General features: G+C 48.4%; 1 protein-coding gene across 1 annotated transcript in view; it reads left to right on the top strand.

Moving 5' to 3' along the window:
* The window catches only part of LOC134601144 (pyroglutamylated RF-amide peptide receptor-like), a 116,242-nt gene extending 96,000 nt beyond the window's left edge, over window positions 1-20,242 (top strand). Inside the window, exons 5-6 of the mRNA XM_063445582.1 lie at window positions 13,022-13,119; window positions 19,854-20,242. Of these exons, the coding sequence (XP_063301652.1) occupies window positions 13,022-13,119; window positions 19,854-20,242 (487 nt within the window). The remainder of the gene's footprint in view (window positions 1-13,021; window positions 13,120-19,853) is intronic.
* The last annotated feature ends 1,330 nt before the right edge of the window (window positions 20,243-21,572 follow it).

Here is a 21,572-nt window from a genome sequence, read left to right as displayed (position 1 = left end):
GCAATTGCCCCCCCCCGAGATTCTCCCCTGCCGGCTAGTGCAGGGCTGGCATTGCCCAAGTGCCAGCCCTGCAATGTGCCTGCGGACCGGGAGGGAGATCAGTGATCTCCCTCCCCGGTCCGCAGGCACATTACTGACAGCCGACCGGAAGGGGAGGGAGAGAGGACCCGGGAGCTGTTACCAGCAGCTCCTCCGGGTCCTCCTCTCGCGAGATTTGGAGCGTTGCCGCGGTTACCACGGCAACGCTCCAAATCTCGCGAGAGTGAACTCTAGCCCTGGAGCGCGGGCTAGAGTTCACTGGAACCACTGGACCACCAGGGATTCCCCACTGGGACCACCAGGGATCCAGAAATGTCCCCCCTCCTCCTCAATAAAGGTAAGAAGGGAGGGGGGACATAAATATATTTTATTAAATACATTTTTTTTTTTTAATGTATTTTTTTTAATTAAAAAGCCTCCCTTCCCTCCTCCCCTCCCCCCATACACACTGACCCCATACACACACTACACACACTGACCCCATGCACACACTGACCCCATGCACACACTGACCCCATGCACACACTGACCCCATGCACACACTGACCCCATGCACACACTGACCCCATGCACACACTGACCCCATACACACACTGACCCCATACACACACTACACACACTGACCCCATGCACACACTGACCCCATACACACACTACACACACTGACCCCATGCACACACTGACCCCATACACACACTACACACACTGACCCCATACACACACTGACCCCATACACACACTACACACACTACACACACTGACCCCATACACACACTACACACACTACACACACTGACCCCATACACACACTACACACACTGACCCCATACACACACTGACCCCATACACACACTACACACACTGACCCCATACACACACTACACACACTGACCCCATACACACACTGACCCCATACACACACTACACACACTGACCCCACACACACACACACTGCCCCCATACACACAAACACTGCCCCCATACACACAAACACTGCCCCCATACACACAAACACTGCCCCCATACACACAAACACTGCCCCCATACACACAAACACTGCCCCCATATACACACTGCCCCCATATACACACTGCCCCCATATACACACTGTCCCCATATACACACTGTCCCCATATACACACTGTCCCCATATACACACTGTCCCCATATACACACCGTCCCCATATACATACCGTCCCCATATACACACTGTCCCCATTCACACACTGTCCCCATACACACACTGCCCCACACACACTGCCCCACAAACACTGCCTCCATACACACACTGCCCCACAAACACTGTCCCCATACAACACTGTCCCACAAACACTGTCCCCATACAACACTGTCCCACAAACACTGTCCCCATACAACACTGTCCCACAAACACTGTCCCCATACACACTGCCCCACACACATACTGCCCCGCACACACTGCACACCTATACACACACAGTGCCCTACACACCCTGCTGCCCCCCCATACACACATTGCCCCAAACACACACACACGACCCCCCCATACACACAGTGCCCCCCATACACACACTGCCCCACACATACATACAGTGCCCCCCATACACACACTGCCCCACACAGACATACAGTGCCCCCATACACACACTGCCCCCTAACACACACACTGCCACCCTTACGCACTCACACTCACTTCACCGCTCACACACACACTGCACCTTTCACACACACTTCACCCCTAACACACACCACTTCTCCTATGCCCTATATCCCAGCAGACCCCAGGTAAGTTGTCAAACTGTTCTTAAACGGTATGACTACTTACTCCGGGGTGGGATCCTGGCACTGAGCTGTAGTGGTTATTGTGCTAGGATTATTTTTTTTAAATAATCTACAAGTGCCCCTCCCGAGATCAGGCTCTGGATCCGCCACTGTCCTACACGGCCATGACTTTGCAGATATCCAGCGGCAAAACAACATGCCAGTGAGGCGCTTGATTTGCGACAGCCCAACACGTTGGAATTCAACACTCCTAATGTTCGACCGCCTGCTCCAACAAGAAAAAGCCGTTAATGAATATTTGTATGACCGGGGTGCTAGGACAGCCTCTGGGGAGCTGGGAATTTTTTTGCCACGTTACTGGACGCTCATGCGCAATGCCTGTAGGCTCATGCGTCCTTTTGAGGAGGTGACAAGCCTAGTTAGTCGCACCGAAGGCACCATCAGCGACATCATACCATTTGTTTTCTTCCTGGAGCGTGCCCTGCGAAGAGTGCTGGATCAGGCCGTAGATGAGCGTGAAGAGGAAGAGGAAGAGTTGTGGTCACCATCACCACCAGAAACAGCCTTATCAACATTGCTTGCTGGACCTGCGTCAACGCTGGAAGAGGATTGTGAGGAAGAGGAGTCAGAGGAGGAATGTGACTTTGAGGAGGAGGAGGAAGACCAACCACAACAGGCATCCCAGGGTGCTTGTTGTCACCTATCTGGTACCCATGGTGTTGTACGTGGCTGGGGGGAAGAACATACCTTCAGTGAGATCACTGAGGACGAGGAACGGGTCATGAGTAGCTCGGCATCCAACCTTGTGCAAATAGGGTCTTTCATGCTGTCGTGCCTGTTGAGGGACCCTCATATAAAAAGGCTGAAGGAGAACGACCTGTACTGGGTGTCCATGCTACTAGACCCCCGGTATAAGCAGAAAGTGGCAGAAATGTTACCAAATTACAACAAGTCGGAAAGGATGCAGCATTTGCAAAATAAATTAAAAAGTATGCTTTACACAGCGTATAAGGGTGATGTCACAGCACAACGGGAATCTAACAGGGAAAGAGGTGAAAGTCATCCTCCTCCTCCCACGACCACGCCGGCAAGGACAGGACGCTTTAAAGACCTGTTCTTGATGGAGGACATGCGGAGCTTTTTAAGTCCTACGCATAGCCACAGCCCTTCGGTAGCAGACTACCTCGCCTTAACTGCAGATATCGACATTCTGAGGAGTAGTGTTGTCGCGAACTCGTAATTTTCGGTTCGCGAACGGCGAACGCGAACTTCCGCAAATGTTCGCGAACCGGCGAACCGCGCGAACCGCCATTGACTTCAATGGGCAGGCGAATTTTAAAACCAACAGGGACTCTTTCTGGCCACAAAAGTGATGGAAAAGTTGTTTCAAGGGGACTAACACCTGGACTGTGGCATGCCGGAGGGGGATCCATGGCAAAACTCCCATGGAAAATTGCACAGTTGATGCAGAGTCTGCTTTTAATCCATAAAGGGCAGAAATCACCTAACATTGACACCTGTCCTCAAAGCCCCTGATACACACTGACACAGAGCAGAATAGAGATTGTTCCCCGTCCTCAGAGACCATGATACACACTGACACAGAGCAGAATAGAGACTGTTACCCCTACATAGGGTCACTTGGCAGATATGGCGGGGTCGTGGGAGGGGGAGGATGACTTTCACCTCTTCCCCTGTTACATTCCCGTTGTGCTGTGACATCACCCTTATACGCTGTGTAAAGCATACTATTTAATTTGATCAGCATGGCCACTTGAGTTTTTATAGTTTTCACGCTGCTTGTAGTTTATATATGGTTCACAAAAATCAAACAAACGATAAAGTAAACATGTAAGGATTCAGAATATTCTTTCAAACCCTTACACATTGTGTGTACGTATTTTTTGTCTTAAATTTGTGGCTTTAAAGAGGTTTACGTTGTTTCTATGATGTGCATAACATGTTCTTGTAAATGTTTGTTACATTTTTCCTGGAATTGTAATTTTTGAATCTGAATAAAGATAGTCAAATCCCTGATACACACTGACACAGAGCAGAATAGGGACTGTTCCCCCTACATAGGGTCACTTGGCAGATATGGATTGACACCTGTCCTCAAAACCCCTGATACACACTGACACAGAGCAGAATAGGGACTGTTCCTCCTACATAGGGTCACTTGGCAGATATGGATTGACACCTGTCCTCAAAACCCCTGATACACACTGACACAGAGCAGAATAGGGACTGTTCCCCCTACATAGGGTCACTTGGCAGATATGGATTGACACCTGTCCTCAAAACCCCTGATACACACTGACACAGAGCAGAATAGAGACTGTCCCCCCTACATAGGGTCACTTGGCAGGTATGGATTGACACCTGTCCTCAAAGCCCCTGATACACACTGACACAGAGCAGAATAGAGACTGTTCCCTGTCCACAGAGACCATGATACACACTGACACAGAGCAGAATAGAGACTGTTCACCGTCCACAGAGACCATGATACACACTGACACAGAGCAGAATAGAGACTGTCCCCCCTACATAGGGTCACTTGGCAGGTATGGATTGACACCTGTCCTCAAAGCCCCTGATACACACTGACACAGAGCAGAATAGAGACTGTTCCCTGTCCACAGAGACCATGATACACACTGACACAGAGCAGAATAGAGACTGTTCACCGTCCACAGAGACCATGATACACACTGACACAGAGCAGAATAGGGACTGTTACCCCTACATAGGGTCACTTGGCAGGTATGGATTGACACCTGTCCTCAAAGCCCATGATACACACTGGGGGGAGCTACTGTCCTCCCCAACCCCTGCGCGGTGGGTGGGGGCCATAAATCACAATGGGGGGACCTACTGTCCTCCCCCCCTCGGCCCCCACCCCTGCGCGGTGGGTGGGGGCCATAAATCACAATGGGGGGGCCTACTTACACTAGAAACCTTTTTTCTTTGTAAAAGCACGCTATAGAGACACCAGATATGATTGGCAATGTGCACTGGAACAGTTCTGGAGAGCACACGCTGAAGGAAGGACTGACAGAGCCGCTTGAAGGACACTGACTGGCTGCTATTAGCTTACACTAGAAACCTTTTTTCTTTGTAAAAGCACGCTATAGAGACACCAGATATGATTGGCAACTGTCAAAGCACGCTGGCACAGGTCTGCAGAGCACACGCTGAAGGAAGGCCTGACAGAGCCGCTTGAAGGACACTGACTGGCTGCTATTAGCTTACACTGGAAACTTTTTTTCTTTGTAAAAGCACGCTATAGAGACACCAGATATGAGTGGCAACTGTCATAGTACGCTGGCAGGGTTGTGCAGGGCACACGCTGAAGGAAGGCCTGACAGAGCCGCTTGAAGGACACTGACTGGCTGCTATTAGCTTACACTGGAAACCTTTTTTCTTTGTAAAAGCACGCTAAAGAGACACCAGATATGATTGGCAACTGTCAAAGCACGCTGGCACAGGTCTGCAGAGCACACGCTAAAGTAGGCCTGACACCCAGACGCTTGCAGACAACTAACTGCTCTTCTATTACAGTGAAAAAAAAATATTTCTTTTAAATCTAAAGCTTAACCTATTGTAAAAACAGATATGAGTGGTGGCACTGACTGTGCAAATGGGCAAGGCATCCAACCTGACACAGAAGCTGGCAGGCAGGCAACTGCTCTTCTATTACAGTGAAAAAAAATTATTTCTTTTAAATGTAAAGCTTAACCTATTGTTAAAACAGATATGAGTGGTGGCACTGACTGTGCAAATGGGCAAGGCATCCAACCTGACACAGAAGCTGGCGGGCAGGCAACTGCTCTTCTATTACAGTGAAAAAAAATAATTTATTTTAAATGTAAAGCTTAACCTATTGTTAAAACAGATATGAGTGGTGGCACTGACTGTGCAAATGGGCAAGGCATCCAACCTGACACAGAAGCTGGCAGGCAGGCAACTGCTCTTCTATTACAGTGAAAAAAAAATATTTCTTTTAAATGTAAAGCTTAACCTATTGTTAAAACAGATATGAGTGGTGGCACTGACTGTGCAAATGGGCAAGGCATCCAACCTGACACAGAAGCTGGCAGGCAGGCAACTGCTCTTCTATTACAGTGAAAAAAAATTATTTCTTTTAAATGTAAAGCTTAACCTATTGTAAAAACAGATATGAGTGGTGGCACTGGGCAAGTAGGCACAGTATCCAATGTGAACCTCACACAGAAGCTGGCAGGCACCTGCAATTACATTACACAGGAAAAAAAAAAAAAAGCAGCCTGATGTTATAGCCCTAAAAAGGGCTTTTTGGGGTGCTGTCCTTACAGCAGAGATCAGATGAGTCCTTCAGGATTGTAGTGGACACTGAATACCCTAGCCTAGCTATCAATTTCCCTATCTAATCAGCAGCAGCTAAACTTTCCCTCCTCTCACTAAGCATGCAGCTTCAGAATGAATCGAAAATGGATGCTGGGAGGGAGGTTGGAGGGTGTGGAAGGGAGGGAGTGCTGCTGATTGGCTGGAATGTGTCTGCTGACCGAGAGGCACAGGGTCAAAGTTTGCCCAATGATGACGAATAGGGGGCGGATCGAACTGCGCATGTGTCCGCCCGCCGTGGCGAACGCGAACACGCTAAGTTCGCCGGGAACTGTTCGCCGGCGGACAGTTCGGTACATCACTACTGAGGAGCGATGAACCCCTTGACTACTGGGTGTGCAGGCTTGCCCTGTGGCCTGAGCTATCCCAATTAGTGATGTCCCGAACGGTTCGCAGGCGAATAGTTCCTGGCGAACTATTCTTTATCATTGAGTAAACTTTATGGCTTTTTATTTGGCCTTTTTTGGGGCTGAAAAAAGAAGACTTTAGAAAAAAGAAGACGTCAAATAGTAAGTTGAATTTTTCTTTACAGGTTAGTTATTTTATTCCCCCTTCACTATTTTGTAGGGTGAGGGGGGTAGGTAGGGGGTAACTTTTTTGGGGGTGGGGGGGTGGGTGACTAGGGGCTTGGGGACCCCTAGCCACCTTTGATTGGGGGGGGGATTTTTACTTAGGGCCCCCACCCACCACTAAGGGGTGGGGTCTGGGGGGGGACAGTAGGTCCCCCCATATTGTTTTTTTTAGGGCCCCCACCCACCGCTCAGGGGTGAGGGCCGGGGGGAGGACAGTTGGTCCTGCCACCATTGTGATTTATGGCCCCCACCCACCGCGCAAGGGTGGGTGCCGGGGGGAGGACAGTAGGTCCCCCCTCATTATTTTTATGGCCCCCACCCACCGCGCAGGGGTGGGGGTGGGGGGAGGACAGTAGGTCCTCCCCCCATTGTGATTTATGGCCCCCACCCACCGTGCAGGGGTGGGGGCCGGGTGGAGGACACTAGGACCCCCCCTCATTATTTTTACAGCCCCCACCCACCGCACAGGGGTGGGGGCGGGGGGAGGACAGTAGGTCCTCCCCCTATTGTGATTTATGGCCCCACCCACCGTGCAGGGGTGTGGGCCAGGGGGAGGACAGTAGGTCCCCCCCTCATTATTTTTACGGCCTCCACCCACCGCGCAGGGGTGGGGGAGGAGGGAGGATAGTAGGTCGCCCCCAGTGTGTATCAGGGTCCCTGAGGACAGGTGTCAATCCATATCTGCCAAGTGACCCTATGTAGGGGGAACAGTCCCTATTCTGCTCTGTGTCAGTGTGTATCAGGGATCCTTAGGATAGGTGTCAATCCATATCTGCCAAGTAAACCTATGTAGGGGGAACAGTCCCTATTCTCCTCTGTGTCAGTGTGTATCAGGGATCCTTAGGATAGGTGTCAATCCATATCTGCCAAGTTACCCTGTGTAGGGGGAACAGTCCCTATTCTGCTCTGTGTCAGTGTGTATCAGGGATCCTTAGGATAGGTGTCAATCCATATCTGCCAAGTGACCCTATGTAGGAGGAACAGTCCCTATTCAGCTCTGTGTCAGTGTGTATCAGGGATCCTTAGGATAGGTGTCAATCCATATCTACCAAGTGACCCTATGTAGGGGGAACAGTCCCTATTCTGCTCTGTGTCAGTGTGTATCAGGGATCCTTAGGATAGGTGTCAATCCGTATCTGCCAAGTGACCCTATGTAGGGGGAACAGTCCCTATTCTGCTCTGTGTCAGTGTGTATCAGGGATCCTTAGGATAGGTGTTAATCCATATCTGCCAAGTGCCCTATGTAGTTGGAACAGTCCCTATTCTGCTCTGTGTCAGTGTGTATCAGGGATCCTTAGGATAGGTGTCAATCCATATCTACCAAGTGACCCTATGTAGGGGGAACAGTCCGTATTCTGCTCTGTGTCAGTGTGTATCAGGGGCTCTAAGGACAGGTGTCAATCCATATGTCAAGGTTTCAATATGTCATATGTCAGGTGTAAATCCATATCCATTGTGATTTAGGAATGTTAGGTGATTTCTGCCCTTTATGGATTAAAACCAGACTCTGCATCAACTGTGTAATTTTCCATGGGAGTTTTGCCATGGATCCCCCTCCGGCATGCCACAGTCCAGGTGTTAGTCCCCGTGAAACAACTTTTCCATCACTATTGTGGCCAGAAAGAGTCCCTGTGGGTTTTAAAATTCGCCTGCCCATTGAAGTCAATGACGGTTCGCCCAGTTCGCCGGTTCGCGAACGTTTGCGGAAGTTCGCGTCCGCCGTTCGCAAACCGAAAATTTTGTGTTCGCGACATCACTATTCATATCATCCATTCACTTGATGTGTAATATTTTAAACAATATATTTGTCAAACAAGTTTAAAGTACAGACTACCCACCAGTATGAGAGATCGGTCTGGGAGAAAAAAGGATATTTACCAGGATTGGTAGTGATGTTTAGGTGATAATCTGGTTAGTTTCAATATTATAGGAAATATCCAGAAGGTTTGTTAAAGTTGCCGGTTCGGCACCAGTAAATCAGACCATAAGAATATCCAGTAGCAGGGTCAAATCCAGTCCAGTTCGGCAACAGTAAATCAGTCCATAGGAATATCCAAGAGAATGGTCAAATCCAATCCGGGTGGGTAATAAGTAATAAGCAAATAATTTTAACTGTGAATTAACCATAGGCGTGCGCACGGGGTGTGCCGGGTGTGCCTGGGCACACCCTAATCCCCGCGGCACGCCTATGTATTGAGACCGGCAGGGGAGATCTCGGGATCCCCTGTCGGCTCATGCAGAGCCGGCGCTATCCGAGCGACGGCTCTGCTCTAAGCCTCCCTCCCCACCGACCCACAGGCAGAGAGGGAGGCAGGAGAGGACCCGGGGAGCTCTTGCCAGCAACTCCACCGGGTTCCTCTCGCGAGATTCTGAGCGTTGCCGCGGTTACCGCGGCAACGCTCAGATCTCGCGAGAGTGAACTCTAGCGTGCAAGGCTAGAGTTCACTCTCCACTGGACCACCAGGGAAGGCAGCAGCAGAAATGATCCCCCCTCCCAGGCATAAGGTAAGAAGGGAGGGGGGATATTAAGAAATCTGCCCCCACCTCCACTGGACCACCAGGGAAGGCAGCAGCAGAAATGATCCCCCCTCCCAGGCATAAGGTAAGAAGGGAGGGGGGATATTAAGAAATCTGCTCCTACCTCCACTGGACCACCAGGGAAGGCAGCAGCAGCAAGGTCCCCCCTCCCTACATAAGGTAAGAAGGGAGGGGGGATATTTACCAAACGGTCCCCACACAATACACACAATCCCCCAAACATACAGCACACACACACAGCACCCACATACAGCACACAAACAGCACCCTCACACACACATCACCCTTACACATACACACTAACAGCACCCTTACACACACATCACCCTTACACACACACACACACACACTAACAGCACCCTCACATATACACACTAACAGCACCCTTACACACACACACACACAGCACCCTTACACACACATACAGCGCCCTTACACACACAGCGCCCTCATACACACATCACCCTCACATATACACACTAAAAGCACCCTTACACACGCATACAGCGCCCTTACACACACACAGCGCCTTCACACACACACAGCGCCTTCACACACACGCATCACCCTCACACACACACACAGCACCCTTACACACACAGCGCTCTTACACACACAGCGCTCCTTAAACACACAGCACCCTTACACACATCGCCCTCACACACACAGCGCCCTTACACACACAGCGTCTACACACACACACACACAGCAGTATATATATATATATATATATATATATGCTGCGTGTGTTTTTGTGCTTTAGGGTGCACACCCTTATACAATAGGCTGCGCACGCCTATGGAATTAACTTTGAGGGGAATTGGAAAAGTCACTGGGACTTGGTAGAAAGGCACCTGTAGTAGAGTAAATAGATGTCGACTGCACAAGGGTAGAGACAAATTAATTGTGCACTGAGACATTGAAGTTGAAGGTTTAAATAGGTGGATCCATGAACTTTTGTCCTCCATGTTTTGTTTTTTGTTTTTTATTGCGTCGTTTATTGTTTTTTTTATTTGGCCTTTTTTGGGGCTGAAAAAAGATTTTAGAAGAAAGAAAACATCGAATGGTAAGTTGTATTTTTTTTTTTACAGGTACTTAGTTAAAGGTCCCCCCCTCATTATTTTTAGGGTGAGGGAGGTAGGTAGGGGGTTAATTTTTTTGGGGGGGAGGGTGACTAGGGGTTTGGGGACATTAGGTCCGCCCTTTTTAGTATTTAGGGCCCCCACCCACCGCTCATGGGTGGGGGCCAGGGGGGAGGACATTAGGACCCCCCTTATTTTACTGTAGGGCCCCCACCCACCGCTCAGGGGTGGGGGTCAGGGAGAATGACAATAGGTCCCCCCTTATTAGTATTTAGGGCCCCCACCCACCGCTCAGGGGTGGGGGCCAGGAGGAGGACATTAGGTCCCCCCTTATTATAATTTAGGGCCCCCACCCACCGCTCAGGGGTGGGGGCCAGGGGAGAGGACATTAGGTCCCCCCTATTCTGATTTAGGGCCCCCACCCGCCGCTCAGGGGTGGGGGCCCGGGGGGAGGACAATAGGTGTGTCCCCCCATTATTTTACATTAGGGCCCCCACACGCCGCTCAGGGGTGGGGGGGAGGGGGGAGGCAATTGGTCCCCCCCTTTAGTATAAAAGCGCGGGTGGGGGCTCGGGAAAGGGGACCTTTTTTTTAGCGAGTAGGGGCATAATTTACTAATACCAAGTAATCTTTACTTAGTATTAGTAAATTTGGCTGAAAGACCAATTCAGGTCTTTCAGCCTTTTAGTAGATAACTCCCTAATACCGTGGGAATTAGGGAGTTATCTACTTATTCATTCCTGTCATTACATTGACTGGCTAAGTAACTTACATTTTTTATGAATGTATGTTACTTGATTGTTGTAAGTGTTGCAAATGCTTACAGCTGAATCCTGGCTATGTTTGTATACTTTTTATTTAAAATTGTTTACAATGTAACATTCTCCTTCTTTCACTGGGTAAGTATATTAGTACTTCGGAACTTCGGCAACTTCGGAACTTCGACACTTCGGAAATTCGGTAATTTCGGAACTTCGGGACCTCGGCAATTCGGCACTTCGGCAATTCGGACATTCGGAAGTACCGAAGAATGTCCGAATTGCCCGAAATTCGTCCGAATTCATATTCGGACTGAAACGAATTGCACATGTCTAGACTTGGGTAGTAAATTTAGCATCTACTAGCTACTCTTGCAATGGGTTGGGTCCTAATTACTGCAGTGAACAATCCCCAGCTTTTAGTGAATGAAAATTTAGCCCTGTGAGTGTGTCATTGAGTGTTCGGGGACATCAGACAAATGCTATCCCTGCAGTGTAATACCTTCTTGTATAGCACCTCCATAACCAAATGCGTGACTTCTCAGAGATTTACTGACTGCCAGCTGAACCAAACAGCACACAAAAGATATTTATTTATATATTATATCAATTCTGTATCTTACTGTATTTTATCTCAGAAACTAGTTAGTTATTCTGTCACTGTCATATTTACAGGATGATAAAAAGGCAGAATACTTTCTAAGTTGCATTTCGAAATATTGCTGGAAATAGCGTAATATTCTTTGACGTTCCTGAGTGATGTATTTTATAAAGTATGTGTCTGCAAGGCACAGAGGCAGCAGTGCGTGAGCTGTTTACTGTGCAAGGTTAAGATTGGCTGCTGTGAGAAAGACAGAATTTTCTATTTATCAGCTGTTAAAAGATTGCAGACAGGGCTCTCAAAATTTACTATGTCAGATTGCTCCTATCTATCAAACAAAGTGTTATTATTTCCTTTTCACAACTAAATCAATGGTGTGGAAATTGTCATTTTATAAAATGATAATAAAGATAATTCTCAGCAGAATTGTGGTTCCCCAAAAATAAGAGATGCAAACAACATAGCTCACGTAACTTTACTTCCCTTCGGCAAAATTCTTCATGACCACCACTATAAACCCACTGCCTACAGACCGACTCTGTGATTGTCTATGTAAAGGAAGAATCATGACATCAATACAGGCACATAAAACGAATACGGAACATGGAATGGATTGATTAAATATATTTAAAGGGGTACTTTGGTTACCAGAACCACTACAGTTTAATATAGTGGCTCTAGTTTCTATAGCTTGTCTTTGAAGGATCAGCAATGTAAACACTGTCATTTCAGAGAAAAGGTAGTGTTTACATTGCTGCCAAGGGACACCTATAGTGGCAGTAAGATGGCAACTAAAAGTGCTTCCTAGTCTAGCGCTGCACTAGTGCAGTCCAGTTAGACAATACTTATATTGGCAATTGCAAATACAGATGCATATTTGTGAACAAGCAACTGTGGCTATGTCATTGTAATTTTCATTGTAATTGTGGCAGACTGTGGCTATGTCATTGTAACCAAATTCTGAGTCGTATTCGCAGTTAGCAAGCAGTATTTTTTATAATTTTACGATTTTACCCAGTTACAATTATTAGTCCTTCTGCCCAAACTGTTATGAATGAAGAATGAAACCTTAACCTGTAAACTGATTTTGTGACCAATTTTGGGATACATTTGTGAGCTAGGCCTGCTGTGTTTTATAAAAATATTACAACTTACTTTCCATGAAACAAAAAACTTGGGATCTTATGTTATTTTTCATTCTTTAAAATTTTTTGGTAGTTAGGGGGTTAAGGTTTTTACCAGTACAATGCATGATATGATGACAATGTTGTGCTATGATTGCAGAAAGAAGAAGCGCGCTGTGATGATGATGGTTATTGTCGTCCTATTCTTCACTGCATGCTGGGCTCCGTTTCATGTGGTCCACATTCTTTTTGAATACAGTAAGCTGCTGCTTTGGAATGTTCACAGTAATACAGATCTTGTTATCACTTCTGCCTTCCATAGGAAAAATCTTTGTTTCTTACCGTTTACATGCAATATTTCAGATATCAGAGATTTGCAGGCAAAAATCCTTGGTATCGGTCTGTACTGACACATAGCTCTATTTAATGGTGTGTGATTATCATCTTCATCATCTCCACAACAGGGTCTTCATAATGTCCCTGTAGGGTTGAAATGGTGAACTGCACTTTTGCTGTATGTACCATGTATGGAGTCTGACACAATAAATCACATTCTGGAAGTCCTATGAGCATTATTATTTATTGGAAAACTTAAATAAGGATGTATAAGGCTTTGTTTGAGGATAAAGCCAGAATTACACTTTGACATGATTTACTTAACAAAAATAAAGTCCAAAATGGAGAAGTCATGTATGAAAAACTAAGCACACCTTACTGCAATTTTAAGGCAATTTCCACACAATTTGAAATCCATCATTCCACAGCGAGAAAGATTATTCAAAAGCGGAAAACATTCAAGACAGTTGCCAATCTTCCCAGGAGTGGACATCCCAGCAAATTCACCCCAAGGTCAGAACATGCAGAGCTCAGAAACATTGCAATAATTACATCTTAGACTCTATAGGCCTTAGTTTGCATGTTAAATGTTTAAGTTCATGATAGCACAGTTAGAAAAAGACTGAAAAAGTATGGTTTGTTTGGAAGGGTTGCCGGGAGAAAGCCTCTTTTCGTCAAAAAGAACATGGCAGAATGGCTTAGGTTTGCAAAGTTGCATCTGAACAAACCACCAGACTTTTGGAACAATTTCCTCTGGACAGACAATATCGAAGTGGAAATGTTTGGCCACAATGCACAGCGACACGTTTGGAGAAAACCAAACACAGCATATCAGCACGAACACCTCATTCCAATTGCCTTGCACAGTTGTGGAGTGGTGATGATTTGGGCTCGTTTTGCAGCCACCTGGGAACCTTGCAGTCATTGACCTTGGAACCTGGCAGTCATTGAGTCAATCATTAACTCTTCTGTATACCAAAGTATTCTAGAGTCAAGTGTGAGGCCATGTGTCCAGCAGATCAATCTTGGCCAAAAATTGGTAATTCAACAAGACAATGATCCCAAGCACACCAGCAAATCTACAAGAGAATGGCTGAAAAAAGAAAAGAATCAAGGTGTTGCAATGACCTACTCAGTCTAGACCTCAACCCAATTGAAATGCTGTGGCAGGACCTTAAGAGTGCATAAGCAAATGCCAACAAGCCTCAATAAACTGAAGCAAGGTTGTAAAGAAGAGTGGGCCAAAATTCCTTCACAACGATGTGAGAGACAGAGAGAGAGAGATGTGATACAGTAACACAGAAAACAAATACTTCAAGTTATTGCTGCTAAAGGGGGTTCTACAAGCTACTTAATCATAAGGTGTAATTCGTTTTTCACACATAACTTATCCATTTTAGCTTTATTTTCGTTAAATAAATCATGACACAATGTGATATGTAATTTGTTGTTGTTCATCTGAGGTTGTATTTATCTGATTTTAAGACAAGAGGATTGTTATTATGTCCCGCAGAGGCGGCTCTCTAATTATGCGATTTAGGCGGCCGCCTAAGGCCTCGCGCTGATGGGGGCCTCGCGGCCGCCTAAATCGCCTTAGGGCAGTGTGACAGGTCGGGTCCTCGGTCAGAGACCGAGGACCCGACACAGGAGGGGGCCCGGCGGCTTGCTCTTAATGCCGCCGGGTGCGAGGCCCCTCCTATGCCTGCCCGGGAGAGAGCCAGCCTGTCTACAGCTCCGCCGAGTGCAGAGCTGCAGACTGAGTGGGTCTCGCGATCTCACCCAATCAGAGCGTTGCCGCGGGTTACCACGGCAACGCTCTGACTGACTGAGATCGCGAGACTAAACTCACCACGTGGTCTGCAGCTCTGCACCCGGCGGAGCTGCAGACTGTAAAGGGAGCCCACTGGACCACCAGGGAAACAGCCTGGCCGCCCACCGGACCACCAGGGAAACATAAGGTATTTATGCCACCCCACCACCCTCTGCCCCAGCCACCCCACCACCCTCTGCCCCAGCCATTCCACCACCCACAGCCACCCCACCACCCTCTGCCCCAGCCACCACACCACCCCCAGCCACCACACCAGCCACCCCACCACCCTCTGCCCCAGCCACCACACCACCCACAGCCACCCCTCTGCCCCAGCCACCCCACCACCCTCTGCCCCACCCACCACACCACCCACAGCCACCCCTCCACCCTCTGCCCAAGCCACCACAGCCACCCCACCACCCACAGCCACCCCACCACCCTCTGCCCCAGCCACCCCACCATCCTCTGCCCCAGCCACCCCACCAGCCGCCCCAGCCACCCCACCACCCTCTGCCCCAGTCACCCCACCAGCCACAGCCACCCCACCACCCTCTGCCCCAGCCACCCCACCAGCCACCCCACCACCCACAGCCACTCCACCACCCTCTGCCCCAGCCACCCACAGCCACTCCACCACCCTCTGCCCCAGCCACCCCACCAGCCACAGCCACCCCACCACCCTATGCCCCCCACCCCACCACCCACAGCCACCCCACCACCCTCTGCCCCAGCCACCCCACCAGCCACCCCACCACCCTCTGCCCCAGCCACCCCAACACCCTCTGCCCCAGCCACCCCACCACCCACAGCCACCCCACCACCCTCTGCCCCAGCCACCCACCACCCTCTGCCCCAGTCACCACCCGCCCCAGCCACCTCTGCCCCAGCCACCCACAGCCACCCCACCTCTGCCCCAGCCACCCTCCTGCCCCAGCCACCCCACCACCCTCCTGCCCCAGCCACCCCACCACCCTCCTGCCCCAGCCACCCTACTGCCCCAGAAACCGTACCACCCTCTGCCCTCCTACCACCCCACTACCCTGTCACTGTCCTCCTACCACTCTCTGCCCCAGCCACCCTACCACCCTCTGCCCAGCCACCCTACCACCCTCTGCCCCAGCCACCCTATCGCCCCAGCCACCCTACCACCCTCCACCACCCTCTGTCCCAGCCACCCCACCAGCCACAGCCACCCCACCACCCTCTGCCCCAGCCACCCCACCACCCCACCAGCCACCCCTCTGCCCCAGCCACCCAAACACCCTCTGCCCCAGCCACCCCACCAGCCACCCCACCACCCACAGCCACCCCACCACCCTCTGCCCCAGCCACCCCACCACCCTCTGCCCCACCCAACCCACCAGCCGCCCCAGCCACCCCACCACCCTCTGCCCCAGTCACCCCACCAGCCACAGCCACCCCACCACCCTCTGCCCCAGGCACCCCACCACCCTCCTGCCCCAGCCACCCCACCACCCTCCTGCCCCAGCCACCCTACTGCCCCAGAAACCGTACCACCCTCTGCCCTCCTACCACCCCACTACCCTGTCACTGTCCTCCTACCACCCTCTGCCCCAGCCACCCTACCACCCTCTGCCCCAGCCACCCTACCACCCTCTGCCCCAGAAACCCTACCAGCCTCTGCCCCAGCCACCCTACCACCCTCTGCCCTCCTACCACCCCACTACCCTGTCAATGTCCTCCTACCACCCTCTGCCCCAGCCACCCTACCACCCTCTGCCCCAGCCACCCTACCACCCTCTTCCCCAGAAACCCTACCAGCCTCTGCCCCAGCCACCCCACCATCCTCTGCCCCAGCCACCCCACCAGCCACCCCAGCCACCCCACCACCCTCTGCCCCAGTCACCCCACCAGCCACAGCCACCCCACCACCCTCTGCCCCAGCCACCCCACCAGCCACCCCACCACCCACAGCCACTCCACCACCCTCTGCCCCAGCCACCCCACTAGCCACAGCCACCCCACCACCCTCTGCCCCAGCCACCCCACCAGCCACCCCACCACCCACAGCCACCCCACCACCCTCTGCCCCAGCCACCCCACCAGCCACCCCACCACCCTCTGCCCCAGCCACCCCAACACCCTCTGCCCCAGCCACCCCACCACCCACAGCCACCCCACCACCCTCTGCCCCAGCCACCCTCTGCCCCAGCCACCTCTGCCCCAGCCACCCACAGCCACCCCACCTCTGCCCCAGCCACCCTCCTGCCCCAGCCACCCCACCATCCTCCTGCCCCAGCCACCCCACCACCCTCCTGCCCCAGCCACCCTACTGCCCCAGAAACCGTACCACCCTCTGCCCTCCTACCACCCCACTACCCTGTCACTGTCCTCCTACCACTCTCTGCCCCAGCCACCCTACCACCCTCTGCCCAGCCACCCTACCACACTCTGCCCCAGCCACCCTTTCGCCCCAGCCACCCTACCACCCTCCACCACCCTCTGCCCCAGCCACCCCACCAGCCACAGCCACCCCACCACCCTCTGCCCCAGCCACCCCACCACCCACAGCCACCCCTCTGCCCCAGCCACCCCAACACCCTCTGCCCCAGCCACCCCACCAGCCACCCCACCACCCTACCACCCTCTGCCCAGCCACCCTACCACCCTCTGCCCCAGCCACCCTATCGCCCCAGCCACCCTACCACCCTCCACCACCCTCTGCCCCAGCCACCCCACCAGCCACAGCCACCCCACCACCCTCTGCCCCAGCCACCCCACCACCCACAGCCACCCCACCAGCCACCCCTCTGCCCCAGCCACCCCACCACCCTCTGCCCTCTGTTTAATGTCAAATACAAATTTTAGAAACCCACAAGACAACTTATTTTAACACAGCTCTTCAGGCTTTTTCATAAAAACAGTGACAGTTGGCCTCTGAGTGTTTTATACATATACATTGTATAGGAAATCTTCCTCTATATATATATATATATATATATATATATATATATATATATATATATATATATATATATATTACATATGGCAACATGCATTGTTATATGGCTTAAGACACAAATGTAAAATATAAATGGTTAAATATTTCGAATGTAAAGCAACACACTTTAAGAAATGTAGGCATGAACTTTGAACTTGCTGTCGGAGATGTAAGTCCATCTCTGTCAGTGTAATTAGCAACTTGGAACCTGTGTTCCAGATTGCTAATGTAAAATCTGTGCAGAAAATGTGTCCATTGTCAGCTGATACACTGATAAGATGGTGATGGACAACCAATAGCAGCATGCCCTCCCCATGACACCTATCACTGACATCTGATGTATTGCATGGAAATCATAAGAATCCCCAGCTCTGTCTCCATGACATCCCTTCCCTGTAGCTAGCGGAGTTGATGTACCAGAGGGAGTATTGGGATGCAGGGAGAACTTGCAGGAAAGCTTTCTCTTTTTTATTTATTTAAATTGGGTGGGACTATGCTAGCAAGGGTTACTCCATACAAAAACAGTGTTTTACTAATACACTGTTATTGGTTGCAATATCCCTTTAATGACAACAGTTCCTACTTTTGTGGTAATTCCCCAGGCAATGCATCATCTCTCTTGAGCCTTACACTGAGAAGTAGCTTGGTCAGTGAGGAGCCTCTGATTTTAAATTTGTTGTATTCTTAACAAACATGTATTTCTAATATATATATATATATATATATATATATATATATATATATATATAAATAAATATAGCTTGGCACTCACCCTGTCTCAATAATATAGTTTTAGATGCCTTGGTGCTGTCCCACGTTAAGAGATATAAATGAAGAAATAATGGAAGCACTCTCCGGTCTTGATAAAGGGTCAATCGGTATTTTATTTCCAACAAGGATTTACATTCTTAGATCGACGTTTCGACCCCTCAGGGTCTTCCTCAAGATCCCTGGAAGACCCTGAGGGGTCGAAACGTCGATCTAAGAATGTAAATCCTTGTTGGAAATAAAATACCGATTGACCCTTTATCAAGACCGGAGAGTGCTTCCCTTATTTCTTCATTCATATATATATATATATATATATATATATATATATATATATATATTGTTAAATTGTTTAGGTAAATGGTCCCCTTCCAATTGCATTAAAAAGATGCTCTAACTCACCTTTTCTCCCTCACCGTCCCTGCCTGACCCCACCTCCATGGCAGAGATTTTCAATCTTGATGATCTCAGCCAATCCAATGCTTTTTCAAGCTATTGTGCATGCAAAGCAAAATTCCACACTACTCCAAATGTTACAGTAACTATCATTCAAGAAGAAATAGCTTATGTTTATGTCTCTGACCTAGAAACCTGTCAATCCAAATTTACATATTTATGGCAGCAGTATGTAGGTGGGTAGACTATTGACTTGCAGATTTTAGATGCCTCTGTCAAATCTCAGTAATACGAAGAGCAAAGCACTTATAATAACAACCAAGAAGAAGAAACTATTTAAGCTTGGGGGAATGACAGAGACGAGTTGTTAAGATGCACTATGCTGCAAGCATGTATTTGTTCATTCATTCAGTATAAAAACTATGCATAATGCAAAAACTGAGAATCTAAAATTATAGCTAATTATTTAGACTAAATAATGTTTTGATAGCTGCAGTGTTCTTTTGAATTGTTACTGTACATTATAGCCAGTCAGTGAATCACATTTAATGGCCAGTCACATAAGAATCTTATTCATAAAAAGAAAAAGGAAAAAAAAAAAGGTTTATTATTAGATGATACAAAATACATGGGAATCAGGTAGTCTATTCATTCTACAATGTAACAGAAATGAAAAATATTGATTTTGTCATCATACCATCTGTTTGTCCTCCACAGATGACCTGGAGGAGGAGTATGATGATGTGACGGTAAAAATGATTGTGGCTACTGTGCAAGCAGTGGGATTTTTTAACTCCTTCAACAATCCCGTGGTTTACACCTTCATGAATGAAAATTTTAAGAAGAGTTTGGTGGCTGTGCTCTTTTGTCGCTTACGAGCACAAGATCCAGTGGACAAGAGAGACAGTCAACACTCAGATAAACCTAAAGCTGGAGCTTCTGCTTTCCCCAGTAGGAAAGATGGACGCAGTGCCCATAGCCATCTCAGTGCTGAGAACTTGGAACTGCGGTTGTGTGAGCAGTTTCCAGCTGCCAAACTAGAATCTATTACTTACCCTCTTGTGAACTCTCACAACGACCTTCTTCCAAATGGTCAATCAGCATGAAGACTGTCTGAGTAAGAAAAACAGAGAATGTGTGTAGAGAGAGAGAAAACCTCTGGCATTACTGTTTCGGCTTCAGTTCAGACAACATGATTACAGTAATGATGGTCATCAAAAATGGAATGCCAGAGTTGGCTTGGCCTTTCCCTTTTTCGGTAACAGAATGTAAAATTGTTTGAAACAACGTTGTATTATGCAATAGAACGGATACAAATTGTCTACGTGAGATGATGGACATTTTACATAGACATGGCAGAGTTATCAGATATTTCTCAACAATGTCTTTTAAAGTGCCTGTATTTGAACTAACTGTGATAGTTGCATATATGGCACATTCAGTTTGATTTTATTCTTAAATGCCTATCATTTTCTATAGCTGAAATAGCCAATGATGGTACATGTTTTCATGACTCTAAGGCCATCAAAGAACCTGTGCTGACATTTATATGCTTATGTACAGTCATGTGGATTCTGCCGAGAATTGTTGAGACTGAATAAGAAGCAAATTCCATGTTGGTAAATACTGTAGAGTCTTCATGGCCAGGTTGTGTAGCTTTCTACATTTCAAAGAGGAAAGTAATTTGTTGATCAGAAAGTGCCTACAAGTGTGAATGAGGTGGGGCATTTCTGAGAATGACTAGAAGGAAAATTATCAAACTGAATAGCAGATTGTTTTTTTCAACAAATGCCTTTATTGTCCTTGCTCTTGTGTCATCCTGCTGTTCCATTCTTCCACTTATTGTCTCATGCCCTTGTACTGCTCTTTCCGGTCAGCTACTGTCTAGGTTTTGCTAGTAATCAACCTGTCCTTATAACAGTGGTAGATTGAGTTCCGCGGCAGAAAAGTATTTTTTATTTTTTTTGTAAATATGATGTTTATTGAACAATTTTTTCTTCTTTTTCACATGAGGAGCGTGACTTGCGTCATAGAAATAAAATAAAAAAAACGTTTTTGGTGGACTTGCAGGTCCTATGATCATACAGATTGTTCAGGTTACATGGCTCATGTGTGACATTGCTGTATACTTTGGCGGCTTGCAGGTCTCCAGTTTTTCTGGCAAGTTACATCTTATTCCTATTGCATGTATGCAATAGTTACATTGACATGGATTAAGTCACATGACTGCTATGTTCATCCATCAGGTCTTTATACTCCTTAAAGTAGCAAGATGGTCCCTGTGTAGTGGGCCACTTTAGAAAAGTATTTTTTGCTCTATTGTTTATTGTACAGTTGTTATTATTAGTTGACCAGCCCACTGCAGATAAATAAGGAAAATATCTATGAAATGGAAATATAGTAAAGCTTATTAATGTATCTCAGGTTGGACTAAAA

This window comes from Pelobates fuscus, chromosome 3 (genome assembly GCF_036172605.1).
Source record: "Pelobates fuscus isolate aPelFus1 chromosome 3, aPelFus1.pri, whole genome shotgun sequence".
In the NCBI taxonomy this organism is placed as follows: domain Eukaryota; kingdom Metazoa; phylum Chordata; class Amphibia; order Anura; family Pelobatidae; genus Pelobates; species Pelobates fuscus.
Note: the sequence above shows the minus strand (reverse complement) of the source record. Positions and strands in the feature narration are given on the sequence as shown.